This window comes from Mustela erminea, chromosome 3, assembly GCF_009829155.1.
Source record: "Mustela erminea isolate mMusErm1 chromosome 3, mMusErm1.Pri, whole genome shotgun sequence".
NCBI classification, from domain to species: Eukaryota; Metazoa; Chordata; class Mammalia; order Carnivora; family Mustelidae; genus Mustela; species Mustela erminea.
The window spans coordinates 71,437,305-71,458,671 of record NC_045616.1 but is presented as its reverse complement, the minus strand read 5'-3'; the positions used below and the strand labels follow the sequence as shown (position 1 = coordinate 71,458,671).

Sequence of the window (21,367 nt, the reverse complement as noted above, 5' to 3'; positions counted from 1 at the left end):
GCCCCAGCACAGGGGTTGGAGGAGTTCGGTGGCCCCCCTGTGGGTGAAGGCTCCCCGGGCCCCACACTGTCTTTGCCTGGACCCCACCTGCCCCGTCCCCGGCAGGCAGAACGGCAACTTCGGCGAACATATACGACACCTTCACTCTTCGGGTGAAATCGCTTTCTGGCGTGCAGTGGGACCAGCTGAGCTCCCCAGGCTGCCGATGAAGTGAGGAGAGGTGGAGGGGAATCGAGGGAGCGTGAAGAAAGCCCACGAGGGAGGGGAAGAAGCGCGAGTAAAGCAGACCCCGTGTGGACAGCGGGAGGAGAGAGCGCAGAGGAGGCGCGCGAAGGCTGAACGCTGTCCGACCGACCCCGGCTCGCAGGGGTGCGCGGGCGCGGGCGGTGCGGGACGCGTGCGGTCCGAGGGCAGGTCCCGGGGCTCTTGTGCCCCTGTCCGCAGCCGCCCGCGATGACCGAGGCGACCCGGGTGTGCTCGGGCTACTACAGCCTCAACCACAGCTTTGTGGAGCCCTTCGAGTGCCCGCGGAGCGGCGAGGGGGCCGCCCTGCTCTACTGCTGCGGCTTCGCCGACCTCAAGTACTGCTGCAGCGAGCCGGGCAGCTACTTCCCCTACAAGCACAGCTATATGTGGAGCCTCAGGTGGGCAGGGCGGCGGGCTGACGGCGGGCTCTGGGGAGGCGACGAGCGGGGCCACCCCGGGAGTGGCAGGGTCACCTGCTCGGGTCGGGGCCCTCCGGAAGGACATGGAGGCTCCGCGGGCGGGTGAGGGACCCGCAGAGAAAGCGCGCCCAGCTCAGAGCTCCCCCATTCCCCGCCCCGGGACGGGTTCGGTGCTGCCCGGGTCCCGCGAGCGTCAGGCTGTGGCTGCCAGAAGTGTGATTGGGCCCTGGCCCCCGGGGCTGGCGGGGAGGAGCGCGGGCTGGCGCCGGAGGGGCGCGGGTTGCGCGTCCAGGGCGCACGCAGTGCGGGTTCCGCCGCCCCGCCGCGCCCGCCGGGGACCAGTTCCAGGCAGGAGGCTCAGCCCGCAGAGAGAAGACGCACAGATAACTTGAAGAGGTTTTCATTCTCTTTATTTGTTTGGGCTTTTGGTGCTTTGAATAGAAAGGGGGCGAGTTTGGGACTCATTTTAATGTATTAACCAAGGACCAGAGTGTTTAAAGTCTCTCTGAGGGTGTGTGTGTGTGTGTGTGTGTGTGTGTGTGTGCGCGCGCGCGCGCGTCTGTGTGTACGACAGGACTTGACAATTGGCGCTTTTCAGATGATCTGACACTGACCCAGAACCGAACTGGAGACCCACAGGCAGGAAAGATTTTACTCTCTGTAACACATACTCTGTAGAACGTTTTTTGGGACAGCCCTTTCTCAACACCTCGGCCACTCGGCCATTACGGGAAAGACAAGAGACTTTTTCTAAGGTGGAGTCTTTCTTGCTTTTTTTTTATTATGATGGGAATTTACACATTCCACCTAGTATTTATGCAGATATTTTCACTGTGAAATGCTTTCTTCACCCCCCCCCCAAAAGATTGCAACCTTTGAACTTGATTCTTTGATTTTGCCTGGAGAATGAATGTGAAAGGATTCCAAATCCACCTTCTATTGTTTCTCACACACCTATTAGCTTATGCGTGACAAGAGAGAGACTGCTGGCAAGCAGAAGGGTGTTATTTCTCTAATCCTCTAGCATGATCCAGAATTTGTCACACATGTCCAGTCCACAGCAAGTGACTTTAAATGCTATTTCTTGAGGCAGTAAATTATTTTTTCAAGATGTATTGCTAGCGTCAAAAAAAACAAAAACAAAAAAAAACAACAAAAAAAACAAAAACAACTCAGAGTGCCACATAACCAGTAAGTTCGGCTAACATTGTGTTGTGCCAGAGTGGGGCATAATCTTGGAAAATAATGGCAGCTTATTCCTCTCATTCAGAGAAATAATCAGTATTGCAATGGTATATTATCTGGCCTGTTGGAAAATAGCATAGTAACCCAGCTCTGAGTCTTTCCAGGTGTTAATAATGACGGCAGCACCTTGGACAGAGGCTGGCAACTCTTAAGTCAAACTCGATTGGCAAAGTGCCTGGAATTCTCGGATCTTTGAATAGTTCCAAAGTGATAGGCAGCAGAGCATAGGTTTATGAGGGCACAAAGAATGAATAGCTCACTGGGGTCTTCATTCAGCATGGACACAATGGACAGTATGGCTCGGTTCCTAGGACCTACAAAAATCATTTCAACTGAGAGCATCATTGGTAATGTTAAACCTGGGAATATTAGTTACTGAGCATTGAGAACACAAAGGGGGGGCAAAAATTCAGTGCTTCATTTCCCTCATATTCTTTGCTCTCCGCCCAAATTTAAAATAGTTCAACTGAGCAAAATATTCTCAAATTCACTAGCATTCGTTCTGAGATTCTACAGCTGCTGGAGAAAAGCAGAGCACAGGTACTCCTAGGGAGTAAGCCAAGGTGCTAGGTAGGAGAACTGTGACATGAACAAGGTTGCAACCTCAGACCCCCCATCCCCAGGGACTGGAAAGCAGACTACCATCATGGTGCTGTGAGGAAAGGATAAGGCTCTCTTTCTTGTGGCGGGCCCACCACAGTCTTTTTCCCTCTTCCAAATCCCTAACCTCATAACCTGCTTCAGGACCTAGGAAAATAATGCCTGTTGCACAGGGCAACACATGAGTTCAGTAAGTAGTTGTGAAAATGACTGTTTTAGGAGATTCCTAGAGTTCTGTCTTTAAGCAGAGTTTTGTATGCAGGAAGCAAAGCTTCTATAAAATGGAACTGTAACACAAGCTGTCTGTCAAGATTATGAAGAACCTTCTTTCATTATAACAGAAAGCAGAAAGAGCATGCTTTGTTTCTCCTACAAATCACATGATGGGTTTTTAAATTGTGTACATTAAAAGCTCACAATACACATGTGGAATTTAATTAGGTTGACAATCTTACTGATTACTTGACTAAATTACTTTTTTACTTTGAGCATTTTTTAAATAACTGGTTCTCATTTCAAGAATCTTTCTAGATGTGTGGCAGCCTAGCTGTCTAGTACAGCAGATAATGTTAATGAAGTGGATTATGTTCCCCTGTGTCTGCGCCTAGTCCTAACCCTCCCTGATGCATAGAACCTATAAAGCTTTGGTGTCAACAAACTTGAAAGACAAGTTACCAAAGCCAGGGATTCTCGCCCTTGGAAGAGAGCCCAGAAGTGAGGGCAAACTCCAATTTAAATGCAAAACATATACTGGCTCTAGCCACAGAATTACACAGTCCTCACTGTGTGCAGGGCTTGGGGGACTGGGCTGACATTAAGAGACCAAGCACAAGTATCTTTGGAGGTCTGACTCCAAGTCTGTGGCCAAGGAAGCAATCTCTAAATGGTGGGGGTCCTTATCTCCTAAATCAAGGATAATAGGGATGAGCTTGAGCACTTCACTTTTAATTCTGTTCTCCCTTTTTTCCAGAGCTCTAGCCTCCCTAGTCAAGTTCTCCCCTCCTTCCCTTTAGTACTTGTCAGACTTGTCGGAGCCCTAATCTCTAGGAAATAGCAGAAGCCTGCAGGCAGGCCAGGACAATGATGAAGAAAAAGGTCATTACTTTTTATGACCATTTCAATGTTGATTACTTTTCAGTGATGATTATACTATAATATACTTTTTTTTTTTTAAGAGTTGGCGGGGAGGGAAAGAGAGAACCTCAAGCAGGCTTCTCACCCAGCCTGAGCCTGTCTACGGGCTCCATCTCACCACCCTTAGCTTGTGATCTGAGCAGAAATCAAAAGAGTTGGCTGCTTAACCAACTCAGGAGGCCAGGCACCCCTCTATTTACTATCATTTACTTCTGTTTACTATAAACTAAGTGCCGTATTCAGAGCTTTTAATATGTATGCCCAGCACTATGGGAAAGTCAACAGAAGTCTGTGTTCTTGAGCAGCTTAAAATCTCTTTATATGCATTTACATACCCACACATACTTTGGATTCGAGAAAGTAAAGTACATATGTTTCCTTCTTAGTCTTTCAAGATAACTTTTTTCCAAGCTCCTTTTCCCATTTAAAAATATGAAGTTCACAGGCTTATGAAAACTGTGTTATTTCTCAAATGATTAGTCTTATAGATAACTGTATCAGAAGGAATTATTACAAAGTGAATGCAGAGAAAATAATATCAGATATACATTTTTTTTTTTTTGAGAAAAACACAAGGGTTTCTTCTTTAGTGCCAGAAGCCATTGGTGTTATGCTCTTTTAGAAAGGAAAAACTCAGGCTACACCTGCGTGTTATATAAATTCTATAAACATTGCTTTCCTTTCTTCTTTGTTTTAAGAGTTGTGGTTTTGGATATTAGTAAGTGCTATCTTCCACACGTGTCTCCAAAAGAAAAGTTCTCCATTTCTGGTAAAAATTCGCTTCACTACTTTTGCACTGGTCATTATTTTTTTTTTCATCTTTTGTGGGTGAACACAATTTTTCCTTCTAAAATATACTAACAAAGGTTTCTTTGACTGAAATATTTTTAGACTCGCCTGAGAGAATGATGTGACCTTTCACCTGCCATGAGTTCACATGGTTTTCCATACTAATGTTAATATATAAATGTGTAGAGAAAATAGAAGAATTTGAGGAAAGCAAACGTTGACCTGTAGATTTCCATCAGATACTGTTTATACTAAAATAGAGTTTGGTGAGGAATGACTAAAGCGAGGACGAACAATCTTCAGACCTTCTCTTTAGTGTATGTGTAAACCATTTTGTGTGACAGTGAGAATGTTCTTCCTGTTTCTTCAGCATTGGTGCCCTGGTTGGACTGGGAACTGCTGCCCTTGTTCTACTTGCCTTTGTCGTCAGCGTCTGTGTCCTTTGCTACTTATTTCTGTCGACAAAGCCTCAAAGGTTAGACACTGGCCTTAAACTTCAGCACCTCGAGGCTTCTTCCACTCAAGAAGGTAATCTGTGTCTATTATCTGCAGCCAACTTCCTGCACTCTATTCAAGAGAATCGCCCGTCCCTGGGTAACCCACCACCCTGTGAACAATGAATGTTTTTTAAAAATTCAACTCATTATATGCCTTTATAGAAATTCACAGGAAATTAGGCGTTCATGGTGAAAGACTTTTGAGAAATTGGGCCAAAGGACAGAAGAGGGGCAGGATGTAAATGTTCTCATGAAAAACCACCCATGGATCCAATAAATCCACTCTACTGTATTTAAGGCTCTTAGTTATAAAGGCTTTAGCCTCTTGGAGTTGTTTGTGGTAGAGCCAAAGAAGTCGAATACATAGAGGAGTGGAATATCTGATCATTAATTCTCGGGGTTGCCTTGCTCTAGATGGGTCAGTCAGTGGTCAGCTGGGTGTTCACCTGCATGCCTGAGGGCTGCAGAATTCAGAGGAGGCGCCTAAAATATTTCAGAGGCATACAGAAGGAATAGAAAAACAGGAAAGGTAAATAGAAGACCGTCTTTGTTCTTGAACAGATTACGAACTAGGTAGGCTGTGCTCATGTGCAGGGGCACACAGAGTGACTATAAAGTAGAAAGAAATGTTTTTGTATAGTTTGTGGGACTGGGTATCATCATCTCAGTTACAAGGTGCCACACAAATGCTAATGGTTAGCATTATGAAAGTCAGTCAGAAAGAATGGTCACAATTTTTGTGAATATAAATTTCTGTTAGTGTATGTAAAAAGCAGTAGTCATAAATTTCAAGATATAGAGAGCATTTTTAATAAAAATTTAGAATCTATAAACAGACTACATACAGGTACCATGTACATGTATATATTTAGAATAAGAGACATGTGCTCACTAACTTCTGTTCAAAAAGAAAATGAAGGGGTGCCTGGGTGGCTCAGTGGGTTAAAGCCTCTGCCTTCAGCTCAGGTCATGATCCCAGGGTTCTGGGATTGAGCCCCGCATCGCATTGCATCAGGCTCTCTGCTCAGCGGGGAGCCTGTTTCCCCCTCTCTCTCTGCCTGCTTTTCTGCCTACTTGTGATCTCTGTCTGTCAAATAAATAAATAAAATCTTAAAAAAAAAAAAAAAGAAGAAGAAGAACATATTTAAAAAAATAAAAGAAAATGAAAAAGTTTACTTAAAAAATTTTTTGGAAAATCACTTGCTTGGATGCTGTCTTTCGCCTGATCCCTGAAACTTATATTTCTGGAGTACATGCTCTGTGACCTTATCAAATACACTTTCACTGAATGATCACATTAGCTCTGCTTTCTTTTTCTGTAGAGCAGGTATCTCTCAGAGGGCGTCTTGTGTCACAGAGCAAGAGGCCAAGGTCCCTTGGCAGTTCTTTTCTGAAGCACCGTTTGGAACTGTGAGGCTGAATCAACAGGATGTTAGTTGAATTTAGTTCAATGGCTAAGATCCTATTTCTCCACAGGCAAAATGAAGCAGTGGTTTAGTGACTACCAAATCATTAGATCATAAAATCAATTTTTAAAATTTTTTAAAAATTCTTTTAAATTTTTAAATTCTTATTTAATTTTAATTTTTTATTAGCATATAATATATTATTTGTTTCAGTGGTACAGGTCTGTTATTTATCAGTCTTACAGAGTTCACAGCACTTACTATAGCATATACCCTCCCCAATGCATAAAATCAATTTTTGTTTTTAAATTTTCCTATACATAAGAATCACCTAGGAAGTTCGTTAAAACTGCAAACTCCAGACTCTGCATTTTAGAACAAATAGCTTCTCTTCCCAGCTAAGTAAGCCCTTGCTCTCCTGCTGTCTGCTCTCCACAAAGCAGCCAAAGTGTGCCTATTACAAGCTAAGTCAGGTATTGTCATTCCTCTGCTTAAAAACTCTAATCCCTTCCCATCTCTAGGATACAGAAGTCTTAACTGGGACCTACCAGGGCTTCTGTGGTCTGCTGTCTCCACCCACATTTCTCTCCTCTTCTGTGCACAGACACAGTAGTCTCTTTGCTCTTCCTTGAAACTCCTCTGCCTCAGGGCCTTTGCATGTGCCGTCACCATGGTCCAGAAGGCTTTTCCCTCAGATACCCATATGACTTTCGCTTTCTTTACATCCTTACTGAAAGTCACCTTCCTAGGGAGTTCGTCCCTGGTCACCATATCCGGCTTTTTTTTAACTCCCCTCCAACATTTCATATACCCTTCCTGTTTTATTTTTCTCCTAAGCATTTGGGATTAATATACTATATATTTTAGTTATCTATTGTGTAACTTTTCTCCACTCCAACTGGAGAGTAAGTTCCCAGAAAGTACTAATTTTCACTTGTTTCCTCACTACTGTATCCCTATGGCCTAGAACATGTGACAAGGTTTGCTGAATGAACTGAATGAGTGGTACTACACCTTTACAGTACATGATCACAGGAACATCTTTCCTGTCCCCTCTAGAGGCATCATACAGTCATTAAATGTCTCCTCTATGCCATGCATTGTGCTAAACAGAAGTTGATTGTTTTTCCTGGCTGATCTCAGGGACGGCCCCTAAATGTTATTTCATGTTGGCTCTGAGACCTAGCAACAGAATTAGTTGGCTTGTTGATTCAAGTATTGTAGCCTTACTGCTGCTTAGCTAAGGAGATCCATTAATGCGCTTCTGATGTCATTAGAAGCAGCTCCTTTCTTGCATGGAAATGTCTCCTCTCAAAAACATTGTGTTTATGAGGCCACCAAACTCAAGACACCATTCCTGAGTGCTTGCTATTGACAAGGTAGGATTTCAGATGATCACTGCCTTACTGCTGCTTTCCAATGAGGTGATTCTGGTCCTCTGGGTTGATTTTAACCAAATCAGATATGGTGGAGTGCCCAAAACAAAAGGTAATTGAAATGTCACTGAAATAGGGAGAGAGGGTGGTTTCTATTTGAAAGTGACCCGTTCAAGTGAAAATGCTGTGGTGGACTGTGAACTGTGAGACGCTCTGCTCCAGTGACTCTCCTACCTGGGAACAGGTTCCAGTGCTCTAACTATTAAAAGCAAGAAGTCTTTCTTCCACTTAAGGAATGCCTTCAAGGTCAAGGATAATAAGTGTCTGAAGAAGAACCAAGTAGGTAAACATAACATCAGAGGAAACTGATTTCATCTTCTTTCAAAATGATTCATTCTTAAGAGTCAACCTCCCATTATTTTACATTAATTTTTACAATTGAGACTGTTTTCATTACAGGCAATTTGGATGGCCAGAAGGGAAAAATGTTTCTGTGCACATTCTAAAACTGACGCAGGGCACTAACCTTTCCTGTTTCTATAAATGATAACCATCTAAGTCTAAAATAGTCTCATCTTGGGTGGTTTTGCCAAGGTTTTCCCTTTGTGTATCTTTAGTCTATTGGTCTTTTTTTTTTTTTTTTTTTAAACATTTATTTATGAGAGAGAGTGAGAGCATGAGGGGGGAGGAGTAGAGGGAGAGGCCTGAGGGACAAGCAGACTCCCCACTGGGGATGGACTACAAGGCAGGGCTCCATCCCAGGACCCTGAGATCATGACCTAAGCCGAAGGCAGATGCTTTAACTGACTGAGCCACCCAGGAGACCGCTCCTTTTTAATGTATACAATTTAAGCCTTTATAGGTTTTGAATTGATCCTGAAAACAGCAGGCCAGTGGGAGGGACTGCAGAGTTTCACTGGGCTACCTCCAGGGCTCACTTTGTGCACAGGAACTGTCACTGATTGCCTTTAAACTGTGTCCCATTGTTCTTTTCTTCCCTTTTTTTGTGTTTTGTTACACATGTTTCCAATGCCAGTGTTTAAAGGATCCCCTTGCTTGTCAGTTGTATGGCTCCAAGAAGACGGCTGTGTGCAGGGCCTCTTCTCAAGTAGACACTCTTGAGGGGGAGGACTCATTTCATAAGATGTGTAAGAATGAATGGCTAACAAAGAAGCAGTTTGAGGGGGTGAACGTCCTAGATCCCTGCTTCTCAAGCTTTTCCCCAGGAAAATCCTAAAAGGTGGATGAGAAAGGAACTTGTACCTCCAGAATTCCAGGGGCTACACTGGAAAGGCTTGCCTGAGACCTCTGAGCTTTAAGTTATTTCAAGTTCCTATTTTATTTTATTTTTTTCCCCATCTTATTTTTAAAGTTTACATCATTTTTTCAATTTGGCTGAATTTAATGGCTTATTTGAGTCTAATAACATCTTCTCCTTCTCATATCTGAAGAAAATTGGTGCTCCGGGAAAATCAAGCACATCCAGCCCGTGGTTCTGAGTACCCACTGACACTCTGGGGGTACGGGGTGCGGGGGCTGGAGGCCTGAGGAGAGGGGCTGCTGGAAGCAGGGTTCTAGGGGGAAATTAAAAGAGCAGACATTAGTAGAGCTGCTTGGCACCAAATAAAAGAATACAGTTGCACAGAGATAACAGACAACTTCAAGCCCCTGTATCTGGTGGGCTCTTTTGTAAAGGCAGACGATACAAATGAAAACAGGTAAGCAAATGCTCACAAAGGTGCAGCTGTCTGGGAGAAAAACATAAATTACACGTGGCGTACTGAGAAACCACATCTGAAGATCACACAATTGTTTCTTCTGCCCATGAACAAAACATGACTCGGACTGGCTCCAAATGGTCTGCGGTATTTTTTTCTTCTTGGAAGAGACACCTGGAAAGAAAAACCTCTCTTTCAACTCACTTTTAATGATGGAAAATTAGAAAATATAGAGAAACAAACAAACAGTGTATTCCGTGGCCCCACCAAACAGAGATGAGAGTTGTTAACACCACGTTGATTTCTTCCATGGATTTGTGGTATGCAGGTCTACAACAAAGTGGGGGAGGGGGTGAGTCTTATGCTTTTTTTTTTCACTGAACAGTATCAGCATCTTTATTTGCCAATAAATAAATGCCTTTGCCATAGACTAGTTCCACTTTAATATCCTGATGGAGTGCTGTAGGTTTTTTTATTCTTTTATTTCAATATAATTTTACATTTCCAGAAACGTTGCAAGAATAGTATAGAAGGTTGTATACGTCTCCTCAGATTTACTTCATTGTTTTTTGGTTTTTGTTTTTTTTTTTAAATATTTTATTTATTTATTTGACAGACAGAGATCACAAGGAGGCAGAGCGGCAGGCAGAGAGAGAGAGAGAGAGATAGAGGAGGGAAGCAGGCTCCCCGCTGAACAGAGAGCCTGATCTGGGGCTCGATCCTAGGACTCTGGAATCATGACCTGAGCTGAAGGCAAAGGCTTTAACCGACTGAGCCACCCAGGCACCCCAGATTTACTTCACTGTTATATTTTGCCTCATCTTCTTTACCATTGATTTCTCTCAAGGCATATTTTCTAAATCATTTGAAAATAATTTGCAGATATCATGCCTTTTAAACATAAATATTTCAGTCAGTGTTTCCTAAGAACAGGATTTTTTTTTCCTTGCATAGTTACAGTATGTTTATCAAAGTCAGGACATGTAACACTGAAACAATAATATTATCTGATCTGCAGTTCATATTAAAATTTTGCCAGTATCCTTTTTTTTTTTTAAAGATTTTATTTACTTATTTGACAGAGAGAGATCACAAGTAGGCAGAGAGGCAGGCAGAGAGAGAGAGAGAGGAGAAAGCAGGCTCCCTGCTGAGCAGAGAGCCCGATGCAGGACTCGATCCCAGGACCCTGAGATCATGACCTGAGCCGAAGGCAGCGGCTTAACCCACTGAGCCACCCAGGCGCCCCTTTGCCAGTATCCTTAATAGCAATGTTTTTCTCATCTAGGATCTAGTCTTGGAATTCGTTGTCGTATTTCTTTAGCCTCCTTTAATCCTCAGGCTTTCTTTGTCTTTCATGATCTTGACATTTTTGAAAAGCAGAAGCCAGTTATCCTGTAAAGTGTCTTTCAATTTGTCTGATACTTTCTCATGATTGGAGAGAGATAATACGTTTCAACAAGAATACCACAGAAGTCATAGTCTCAGGGCATCCCATCAGGAAGCACATAATACTGGTTTGTCCCATTGGGGTGATGTGAACTTTGATTCGTTGGTTAAGGTTGTATTTGCTGGATTAACACATTGTAAAGTCACTATTTTCTCCTATTAATTCCTAAGTAATCTGTAGAGAGGTACTTTGACACTGAAAATATGCTGTTCCTCCTCAAACTTTCATCCACTCATTGATGGTTCTTGATTGAGTTTTTTCATTAAAAATTTCAAAACAATTTTAAAACTATTATTATAAGAGTTCTAAAATGGCGACTTTCCAAGCCCCATATTCCTTTAATGTTGATTGTTTGTTATTCTACTATAAGGAAGAGCTTTCCCTTCTCCCTCTTTATTGACCTATTCATTTATTTTTTTCAGATCAGTACAGACTCAGATGCTTTGTTTTAAAATATTCTGACTGTCATTATTTATTCTGATCCTTACATTGTCACAGATTTGGCCTGGGGGAGCCCCTTTAAATTGGGTCCTTTGTCCTGAAATGTGTCCATAATTTTTTGAGAACTTTTTGGCTTTCTGTCACAAAATGCTGTGTCACAAAATGTTCTAGGCAGCCTATATGTCCCCTGTTCCAGCCCTGGAATCTGACATTTATCTAAAAAGCCAGGTTCATTTTAGTTGGGAACAGGATTTAGAAACCAAAATCCAAGTATACTATCTTTTACTATTGACTTTGAACAAGCTCATATATTTTTTTTTCCATTACACACATACATTGCACAAACTAAGTATTTTCTTAGCATAAATCCCTGAGAATAGACTTGTTGAGCAAAGGACAGGCACATATTAAAGGCTGTGGATACAAGCTGATGACTGCTCTCCAGAAAAGTACTATTTCATGTGTACTATTATTTCAAAAGATTTATGTTTTACTAATTTCCTTGAAAGAAAAATAATAGTGTTTTTATCTCAAATTAAGAGTGGGAGTAGACTTTTTTAAATTTTTTAAAAATTTTTTATTAACATATAATGTATTATTAGCCCCAGGGGAACAGGTCTGTGAATCGCCAGGTGGGAGTGGACATTTTAATGGTTAAGTCATTATTTCTTCTTTTTAAAACCATTTCTGAGTAATCTCTCCACCCAACGTGGAGTTTGAACTCTTGGTGCTGAGATTAAGAGTTGCATGTTTTGGGGCGCCTGGGTGGCTCAGTGGATTGGGCCGCTGCCTTCGGCTCGGGTCATGATCTCAGGGTCCTGGGATTGAGTCCCGCATCGGGCTCTCTGCTCAGCAGGGAGCCTGCTTCCTCCTCTCTCTCTCTCTGCCTGTGTCTCTGCCTACTTGTGATCTCTCTCTGTCAAATAAATAAATAAAATCTTAAAAAAAAAAAAAAAAGAATTGCATGTTTTTCCAGTGGAGTCAGCCAGGTGCCCCGTCATTTCTTTTGTGGCATACTGTTGTTCATATCTCCTACATGTTCCTCTGTGGGGATGTACATTTTTCGCTGCTTTAAAAGAATTTTACACACAGCAACTCTTTTCCGCATATATTACAAAAGTTTTCACACTTGTTTTCCTTGTAATTTAGTTTGTGCCAATTTTTCATTTAGAGAAGTTTCTCCTTTTGTATTTTCTCCCTTTAGTTTCATACTTAGAAAATTCTCACCTTTGGGGGCGCCTGGCTGGCTCAGTTGGTAGAGCACGTGATTTCTTAACCTTGGAGTTATGGTTTCAAGTCCCATGTTGGGTGTAGAGATTATTTGAAATAAATAAATAAATAAATAAAAATTTTAAAAGTCTGGGAAAAAAAAGAAAGTTCTCACCTCACTATAAGATACAAAGATATTCACCCATATTTTCTTCTAATATATTTATTCATTTCTATGTTTAAATTTTTATAATGTGGAAATTTTAGTTTTGGTCTAAAGTATGAGGTAGGGATTTGTTTTTTTATTTTGCAAATGAGACCACTGTCCAAATATCTATTGGATAATCCATCTTTCTCTTGCCAATTTAGTATGTCGTAAACTGAATTGTTATATATACTGTGATCTGTTTTTAGACCTTCTGCTCTGTGAATTTATCAATCTATTTATTCTTAAGCTGAAAATATACTTTAAAAATTATTCTAGTGGTATAATTTTAATATCTGACCAGGCAAGACTTTCTCCTCCCTCCCATTATGCTTCTTTATCAAAGTTTCTTGGCGACTCTTGTAATGTTCAAGTTTCCAAATGAATTTTTGAGTCATGTTGTCAAATTTTTAAAAATCAAGTGGTATTTTGATGGGTTTTGCACTAAATGTATAGACAACTTTGTAGCCTTAACACCCATCCAACAAAACTCTGCTCAAAACTCTTATTAATTAGTCCGCCAAATTATTTTGTAATACCATTATTTGTTTCAGAAAGACTTAAAAAAAAAAAAGACTTACTTATTTTCGACAGTGAGTGAGCAAGAGAGCAGGAACAGGGGGAGGAGCAGAGGGAGAGGGAGAAGCTGACTCCCTGCTGAGCAGAGAGCTGGATATGGGATTCGGTCCCAAGACCCTAAGGATCACAACCTGAGCCAAAGGCAGGCGCTTAACTGACTGAGCCACTCAGGCATCCTTTCTAAAAAGAAATTTTGTTATTTTTTAATATTTTACTTATTCAATTGAAAGAGAGAGAGAGAGAGCACAAGCAGTGGAAGGGACAGAGGGAGAGGGAGACTCCCCATCGAGTGGGGAGCCCACCACTGGGCAATGGAGCTGAAGGCAGTCACTAACTATGTGAACCACCAAGGCGCCCCCACAAAGCCTTTAAGAACTCACTGAGATCTTAATAGAAATGGGGTAATTTGAACTCAACAATAGAAAAGGTTCTGTGCCTCCTAAAGGCAACTTTCTACTTACAGTAATGAGTTCGTAATTTCCTATGACTGCTTTTGTTCCTAGATGTAGAAAATCAAACTGCTCAGCAGAGCTATTACCACATTCAGTATTTGTGGGTCTTCGTCAAAGCTAGGGGTTAGGCAGTCTTGGCTGATGTTGGAACCAACGACCAAAATAGAAGCTAGTCTCTTGTGAAATTCATTTAGAGGATTTTAAATATGAGCTGAGTTATTTGTGAGTTATGTTAGTCGCCGGTGGTTGGAAAAATTTAATAATGCAGAAAAGAAAAAGGGAAAAAAGGCCTGTGGTGGAAAAAAATAGGATAGGAAAAATATTTCTGGATAGAACTGCCTTCGCTCATTGATGGATGGATAAAGCCAAAGGGCAAGTCTAAGACTGTAGCTTTTATGGTGAATTTTTAACTACATTTATTTGAGATACATATACATATACATATATATATATATATTTTTAAAGATTTTATTTATTTGACAGAGGGAGAGAGAAAGCACAAACAGGGGGAGTGGCAGAGGGAGAGGGAGAAGCAGGCTCCCCACTGATCAGGGAGCCTGATGCAGGACTCAATCCCAGGACCTGGGGATCATGACCTGAGCCGAAGGCAGTCACTTAACCAACTGAGCCACCCGGGTGCCCTGAGATACTTATATATTCTTAAGAAGGCAGGGTCGTGCACACGGTAAAGCACAATACATCAGCAGGTCACCGGGAAAGTTTTGCCCACTTCACCATTAACTTGGGATCCAGCCCCACGCTTCATAGTAAATTCGAAGGGAAAAATATCCTCTTGCGGATCAAAACCACTTAGGGTACAGATTTTTAAGGTGGCTTGTTTTCACTAGTCGGAACTATGGGATGAGCAGATTGTGTAGATTTTCCACCCAGGAGTAAAGTGAGCCAGCTAATTAGGAATTAGAAGCTGTGGTAGGACTGAGAATTTTACACAGAAGCTAGGGGGATGGAGGCAGATAATGGCAGAAATGCCTAATTACAGTTCTGGCCTGATACTCAAAGAGACAAAGACCTACAGGGGTCTCCAGCATTCTTTTGATATTTTGAAATGGCAGGCAAGGGCAGAGTTCATAGAAGTGTTTTAAGATAAATGGATTTCTGAGGACTGGTTCTGAAAATGAATGCAAAACTTAACCATGATCAGAAAAAATATATTGGTGCATTTCATGATGAGGATACGTGCAAAGATTGTTTGATGAATTGGACTTGAATTCTGGCAAAGGCCAAAGCTTTAGTGTAAATGTCAGTCTGAGAGGTATAGGATTAAAGGAAGGTTGAGATTTCCCTTTAATGACCAGAAACAAAAAAAAAAAAAAAAAAAAAAAAAAAAAAGAATGAGCAGCAGAAAGAACAACTGATATAAAACCCAGAAAAGACCAATAATGTTGGAGCTTTGCACTCTGCATTCAGTAAGGAAAAAGAGGAATTAAATATAAGGAAACCCTTTTATGTGTAACAAATCCCTTGGGAGCTCAATGGAATTATAGATTTCTTATTTAAAATCTAACCCATGTTGTAGTCCTGGGACAGAAAAATAGGCTGCTAATTTTATCCCTGTTGGTTAAGAAATTAACTTCTATTTATCAAAGCAAAACTAGGAAAGAGTGAAGTTGCTCAGACTTTTTCTTTTGTCTTTTTTAAAGTTATTCCAAAGGGATGCGATTAGCTGGACTCTGTATCACTGTAGTTACTCACTGCAGTTGTTTTTCTCTACATCCAGTTATCCAACTTACTGGAAAGATGTACACTGAAAGCACCTTTGGGTTTTTTTGTTGTTGTTGTTAAGTTTTGAGAAGAAAGTCAACACTAGGGGTGTTAACTTGGTAATCAAAATTCCTGCTTCAAATGACATTGGTATGGTGTTTATAACAAATCTTTTCTTGTTGGCAAAGCAAACTGATTCTATTAGGGGGACTGCCTTACCTTAAGAAGCCAATCTAAGAACATAGATATCCATCAGCAGATGAATAGAGAAAGAAGATGTGGTATTTATACATAATGGAATACTATGCAGCCATCAAAAGAAATGAAATCTCGCCATTTGCAACGATGTGGATGGAACTAGAGGGTATGATGCTCAGCGAAATAAGTCAATCAGAGAAAGACAATTATCATATGATCTCCCTTATATGAGGAATATGAAAGGCAAAGTTGGGTGTAGGGAAGGAAGAAATGAAAACAAGATGGGATTGGGAAGGAGACAATAAGAGACTCTTAATCTCACAAAACAAACTGAGGGTTTCCGGGGGATGGGGGTAGGGAGAGGGTGGTGGGGTTATGGACACTGGGGAAGGTATGTGCTATGGTGAGTGCTGTGAAGTGTGTAAACCTGGTGATTCACAGACCTGTACCCCTGGGGCTAATAATACATTATATGTTAATAAAAATAATAATAAAAAAAGCCAATCTAAGAAACAAATTTGTATCTACACCAATTAAAACGATCCGGTAGCCAGGGGAATAAGGAGTTAGGGCTGGAGAATGGGTGTCTTTGTAAGTCCTAGATGAAGAAAAACCTGTAATACTGGAATATGTTTTCTTTTTCTTTTTTTTTAAGATTTTATTTATTTATTTCACAGACAGAGATCACAAGTAGGCAGAGGCAGGCAGAGAGAGAAGAGGAAGCAGGCTCCCTGCTGAGCAGAGAGCCCAATGCGGGATCATGACCCGAGCTGAAGGCAGAGGATTTAACCCACTGGGCCACCCAGGCCGCCCCAATACTGGAATATGTTTTCAAGCCTTTAAATCTCAGAGAGCAGTAGTAGACAGTAGTAGACAGGTTAGAGAAACTTTTTCAGTTGCTGCCAGAAAATACATAATGGAAACTAAAGCGGTTAGAATGGAGATGACTTAGAGAGAACCCCTACGTTAGGAAATAACCTCCTGAATTTGTTTCTCACTTAAAAAAAAAAGACAAAAACAAAAACTGTATGTGACAAGGTAGATAAAAACACCATGAAAAGTGTTTGAAAGTCTTACTGAAGTATCTTACGATTCTAAGTATATGAAAAGCTTAGGAAACATGAAGGACTAGAATTAACCAACATTCAGTTCAGACTTTCAGGAACTCCAATAAAAATTTAAATTTTAGATGTTTAAAGAAATGCTTATGCAAGATGCAAAAGTCACCCAGATAATCTGCAAATAATTTACATCTTATATCCTTGATCTTTACCTGCTAGAATACTGAAGAGGACAAACAATGCTATGCCAGTCAAAAATTAACCTATAGGGCGCCTGGGTAGCTCAGTGGGTTAAGCCGCTGCCTTCGGCTCAGGTCATGATCTCGGAGTCCTGGGATCGAGTCCCGCATCGGGCTCTCTGCTCAGCGGAGAGCCTGCTTCCCTCTCTCTCTCTGCCTGCCTCTCCATCTACTTGTGATTTCTCTCTGTCAAATAAATAAATAAAATCTTTAAAAAAAAATTAACCTGAAAAATGTTGTTTTTCTCATGTTACATGAGGAAAACAGAATCAGTGGTCCCCACAGAGAATAAGTTCCATTACTTAAATGCTTTGTAGCTAAATTTTCCTCTTCTTTTTTTTAAAACTCCATTTTGCAAGTAAGTCAAGTCAAATGTATCAGTTTATTAGATTTTCATGCCAGCCTTTCCAGTTACTCCATTTAGCAGAATTATTGCTGACTGGTCATTGAGCTACTTGACAGGCTAGAAAATGTTGTGCCTATAACAAATTAACTTTTAAAAATCAAATTATATGGTTGAAACACTGTGATTGAATGTTGAGGAGAACATTTTCTTTCTTTCTTTCTCTTTTTTTCTTTTCTTTCTTTCAACCACCACAGAGGTTCAAGAGTTATAAAATAAAGCCATCTAGGCCCTTTACTTTAAACTTACAGTATTTTAAGATAAGCTCAGAGAACAATACCACCCACATTTCAGTTCTGTGGGCATGATCTAGGAGCTGGAGTGAGACATCATTCTTTATACCTTATAAATAATATTGCCCTCTGAGTGCTGAATTCTGACACCAACCCACAGTGGGGGTATTCTGATGGTGCCTGGGAAGCAGTCTGTACATTACTTATAAATGGGCAAAGCCAGGCAGCATGAACACACTGAAAGACGAGAATCGACTTATGCAAATAGCAAAGGGTAGAGGAAGGACCTGTTTCTAATAGTGGAACCTCTTGGCCAGTGGGTCCTGCTTCCTCTGAGGCAGGTTCAGAGTGGATTTTTCTAAAGGAGACTAATTAGGGAGGAAAAGGGTGGTAGGAACCAAAGGGCTGAGACCTGAGGGTCTCCTAAATCTAAGAGGCTGGGAGAAAGAAAAGGACAGAGGAGACCGAGAAGGAGCAATGGAGATAGGAGGTGAGTCAAGAAAGGGTGGTATCAGGGTGCCTGGGTGGCTCAGTGGGTTAAGCCGCTGCCTTCAGCTCAGGTCATGATCTCAGGGTCCTGGGATCGAGTCCCACATTGGGCTCTCTGCTCAGCAGGGAGCCTGCTTCCCTTCCTCTCTCTCTCTGCCTGCCTCTCTGCCTACTTGTGATCTCTCTCTGTCAAATAAATAAATAAAATCTTAAAAAAAAAAAAAAAAAGAAAAAAAGAAAGGGTGGTATCCTGGAGGCCAAGGAAAGAAAATGCAGACAGCATGCAGAATATGAAGTGGGCTAGGGATTCAGCACCAGGCGAGCCGTAGCGACAGTGAGATTAATCTACTGCTTCTACATATTTATACATTATTTAAATTTGTATGTATTTGTATATGTTTTATATATATTGGCAAACTAAACGATAAAATTCCTTTTCTTTTTTTTAAAGATTGATTGACTGACTAATTTAGAGCCTCTCATGCAGACTCCACGCTGAGTGTGGAGCCCGATGTGGGGGCCTCGATGTCACGATCATGACCTGAGCCGAAATCAAGAGTGGGATGCTTGACTGCCCACCCAGGCACCCCCTTAACTTTTCTAACACTCATTCTTGAAGAATGATCCATTTCTTTGCTTTAAGCTTTAGTTTTTTGTGATGAGCCAAGGTCCATATTCCTCTACCCTTGTGCATTTTGGACCTATATTTATGTGGAATGAGTGAATGCAATTGGGGCACAAATGTGGTTTTAAACATTACATCTAAACGGATTATGATCGTAAAGCCTTAAGAGGGCTGCAAATTATTAAGATAAGCTTTAGTATAATTTTGTTCATTTTTATGCATAGGGATAGTCATACTTTTACTAAGTAACCCAGAAATTGTTGCCTTCTTCCCAAATGTGTAATATCCTCCACGGAGGCACGGAAGACAAAAGGGTAAGCACGGAAATGAAATTCTTACTTCTGTTACTAAGTCTTTCTCTAATTTGACTTTCAGAAGGAAATGCTCAAAACAACCTTGAAATGATTCAACTCTCACTCATCCACATAGCATTTTCAAGACATATTTTCAATATGGCTCCAAATGTATTCTTTAAGCACACATAAAGCCAAATTTTATGTCATAGTTCCAGATAATTATTTCATTTTGTTTTGTATTTTGCAGGGAACCCAAGCAGGAAAACCAAAGCCCCCAATTCAAATGCAGCATCAAATTCAACAATTGAAACGTCCTATGAAACTGATGATGTAATTCAAGATCCAAAAATGGATACAACACAAATCAAAACCGTGTATTATTAAAAAGCCTGTGTTGCAAAAGCTCACTGGAGAGGTGGAGCAATGCAAAGAAAGAATGCCATCTCAAATACAGTGTAATTGTAGTGTTCAAAAGTTCACCATTTACAAAGCAAGACCCAGCTGCATTTTTGATTATTCAATTAATTTATTAAAAACCCACTAAGGTTTCTGATCATGTGCAGTTTACTTTTATTTGCTAATTAAGATGTTTCTGTATTACATGAAATTATGCTAATACTTCAGGAGAAATTAAAGAACGTATCAACAACACAGACGAGCGAAACTATGCCAGTGTGGAACAATGAAAGATTTGTCACATTACCAACATTTCACAATTCTTTTGATACTCAGAGGCAGTTCTTTTTATGAGAAGATTCTGAACAGGTAAATCTCAGGGTGGGGTGGTCTTATAAAACAAAGGTGGCCTGTTAAGCCTCTTAGAGATAAACCACTACCTTTTTTTCAGGGCTTGCTGGGTACAAAATGAATGTACTGTGTTTATACAACCTAATGTTCAATAACAAAATACGTAACAATGAATAATCTGCATAATAAATATTTTCTGCATACCAAGGATAACCATAACAAAAATCCTTCACTGATAAAATTCCTACGGAGCTCCTAAAATGAAAGCTTTTTAAAAATAATTCTCTATTCCCACCTAAGGCTATTGCATTAATACTGTAAGACATCTAGAAACAAAACTATGGTTTCTGCACATTGTAATCGTCTTAGAAGATTTTTATTCCTAAGTATGATTTCTATTATAAGAACACAGACCTTGTTTTCTAAAGGAATTTACTAGGAAAAAAGGATTACTTTTAAAAGCTGGCTCTGCCCAACACATCCACTGTGTTGTGTAACATTACTGTAATTGAAAGAGTAGCCTTTCAAAATGAGTCAAATATGGCTTCTCTTGTCTGGGTGGGGGGAAAAAGGAATGCCCTATTGCTCTTGGCAGGCAAAGCTCAGGTTTCAAAACTTTCTACCATTAGGCTGTCAAAATTTTGACCAAGAACTGGGGGTATATTCTCTACTAGCACTGTGCACAAGTTTCTGTGGTGACGGAAATGTTCTTTCTGTATCTGCACTGTCCATGGTAGCCACTAGCCACATGTGGCAACTGGGCACTTCAAATGTGGCTCATGCAACTGAAGAAGACATTTATATTTATTCAATTCATCTAAATTCAAATAGCCATGTGTGGCTATATTGAGAGTATAGCTCCAGATCATTACTGCAACATCCACTGCCTGTGCTGGATTTCACACTGGCTGTCCTGATACACAGATATTCAAAATTAACACTATTAACCAGATGTTGCCTCAGGCAAAACCCTGGGATGAGAAAGTTAAGGCGCTGGTACAGTTCAACCTTTGCTCTTCAAGGGCAAGTGCAGGTGCCATAGATAACACAGGAAGCAGGCAAATGGGGTCAAGGCCAGCAAAATGCTCATGGTCCCCCAAACTCCTCTTAACCTGTGAAAGGTACTGAGGCTGGGCATGGCCGAATGTGTGGCTGGTTGGGGCCTCTGGGCTCTGAAAGTTGGATTACCGTCATGCTGGCTTTTAAGACACATACTCTCCTTGAATGCCAACTGCTCAGGAAGATGGAATCCCAGCACTAGTACTAGGTATAGTCCCTGCCAAGCCAGCTTACCTGAGGGAGAGCCACCAGGCTCAACCAGAGGACCAAATGGTATGTGTCTCTGTAACTCTGAAATAGTTGTGCTTCACACACTGAGACAAAATATTAAGAAAGTGAGAAGCCTCATCAAATTACAACCAAGTCTATAGAATGAAAACTACGTTAAATAATTTTTTGGGGGGTGTAACAAATACTAACCTAGGGACAGAATTTCAGTCAGTCAAAAATAATCTAAAAAAAAAAATCTTCCTTAAAATAATCTAAGAATTTAAGACAAAACACATTTTCAATTATGCACATATGCCGGTCA

At 40.9% G+C, this 21,367-nt stretch overlaps 1 protein-coding gene across 1 annotated transcript; it reads left to right on the top strand.

The window, feature by feature from the left end:
• Nucleotides 1-279: 279 nt before the first annotated feature.
• On the top strand, nt 280-19,574 carry SHISAL2B (shisa like 2B). The gene is made up of 3 exons (XM_032336140.1): nt 280-644; nt 4,804-4,961; nt 19,277-19,574. Exons 1-3 carry the CDS (start codon nt 454-456, stop codon nt 19,411-19,413), a joined length of 486 nt encoding a protein of 161 aa, XP_032192031.1. The 5' UTR covers nt 280-453; the 3' UTR covers nt 19,414-19,574.
• Nucleotides 19,575-21,367: the final 1,793 nt, after the last annotated feature.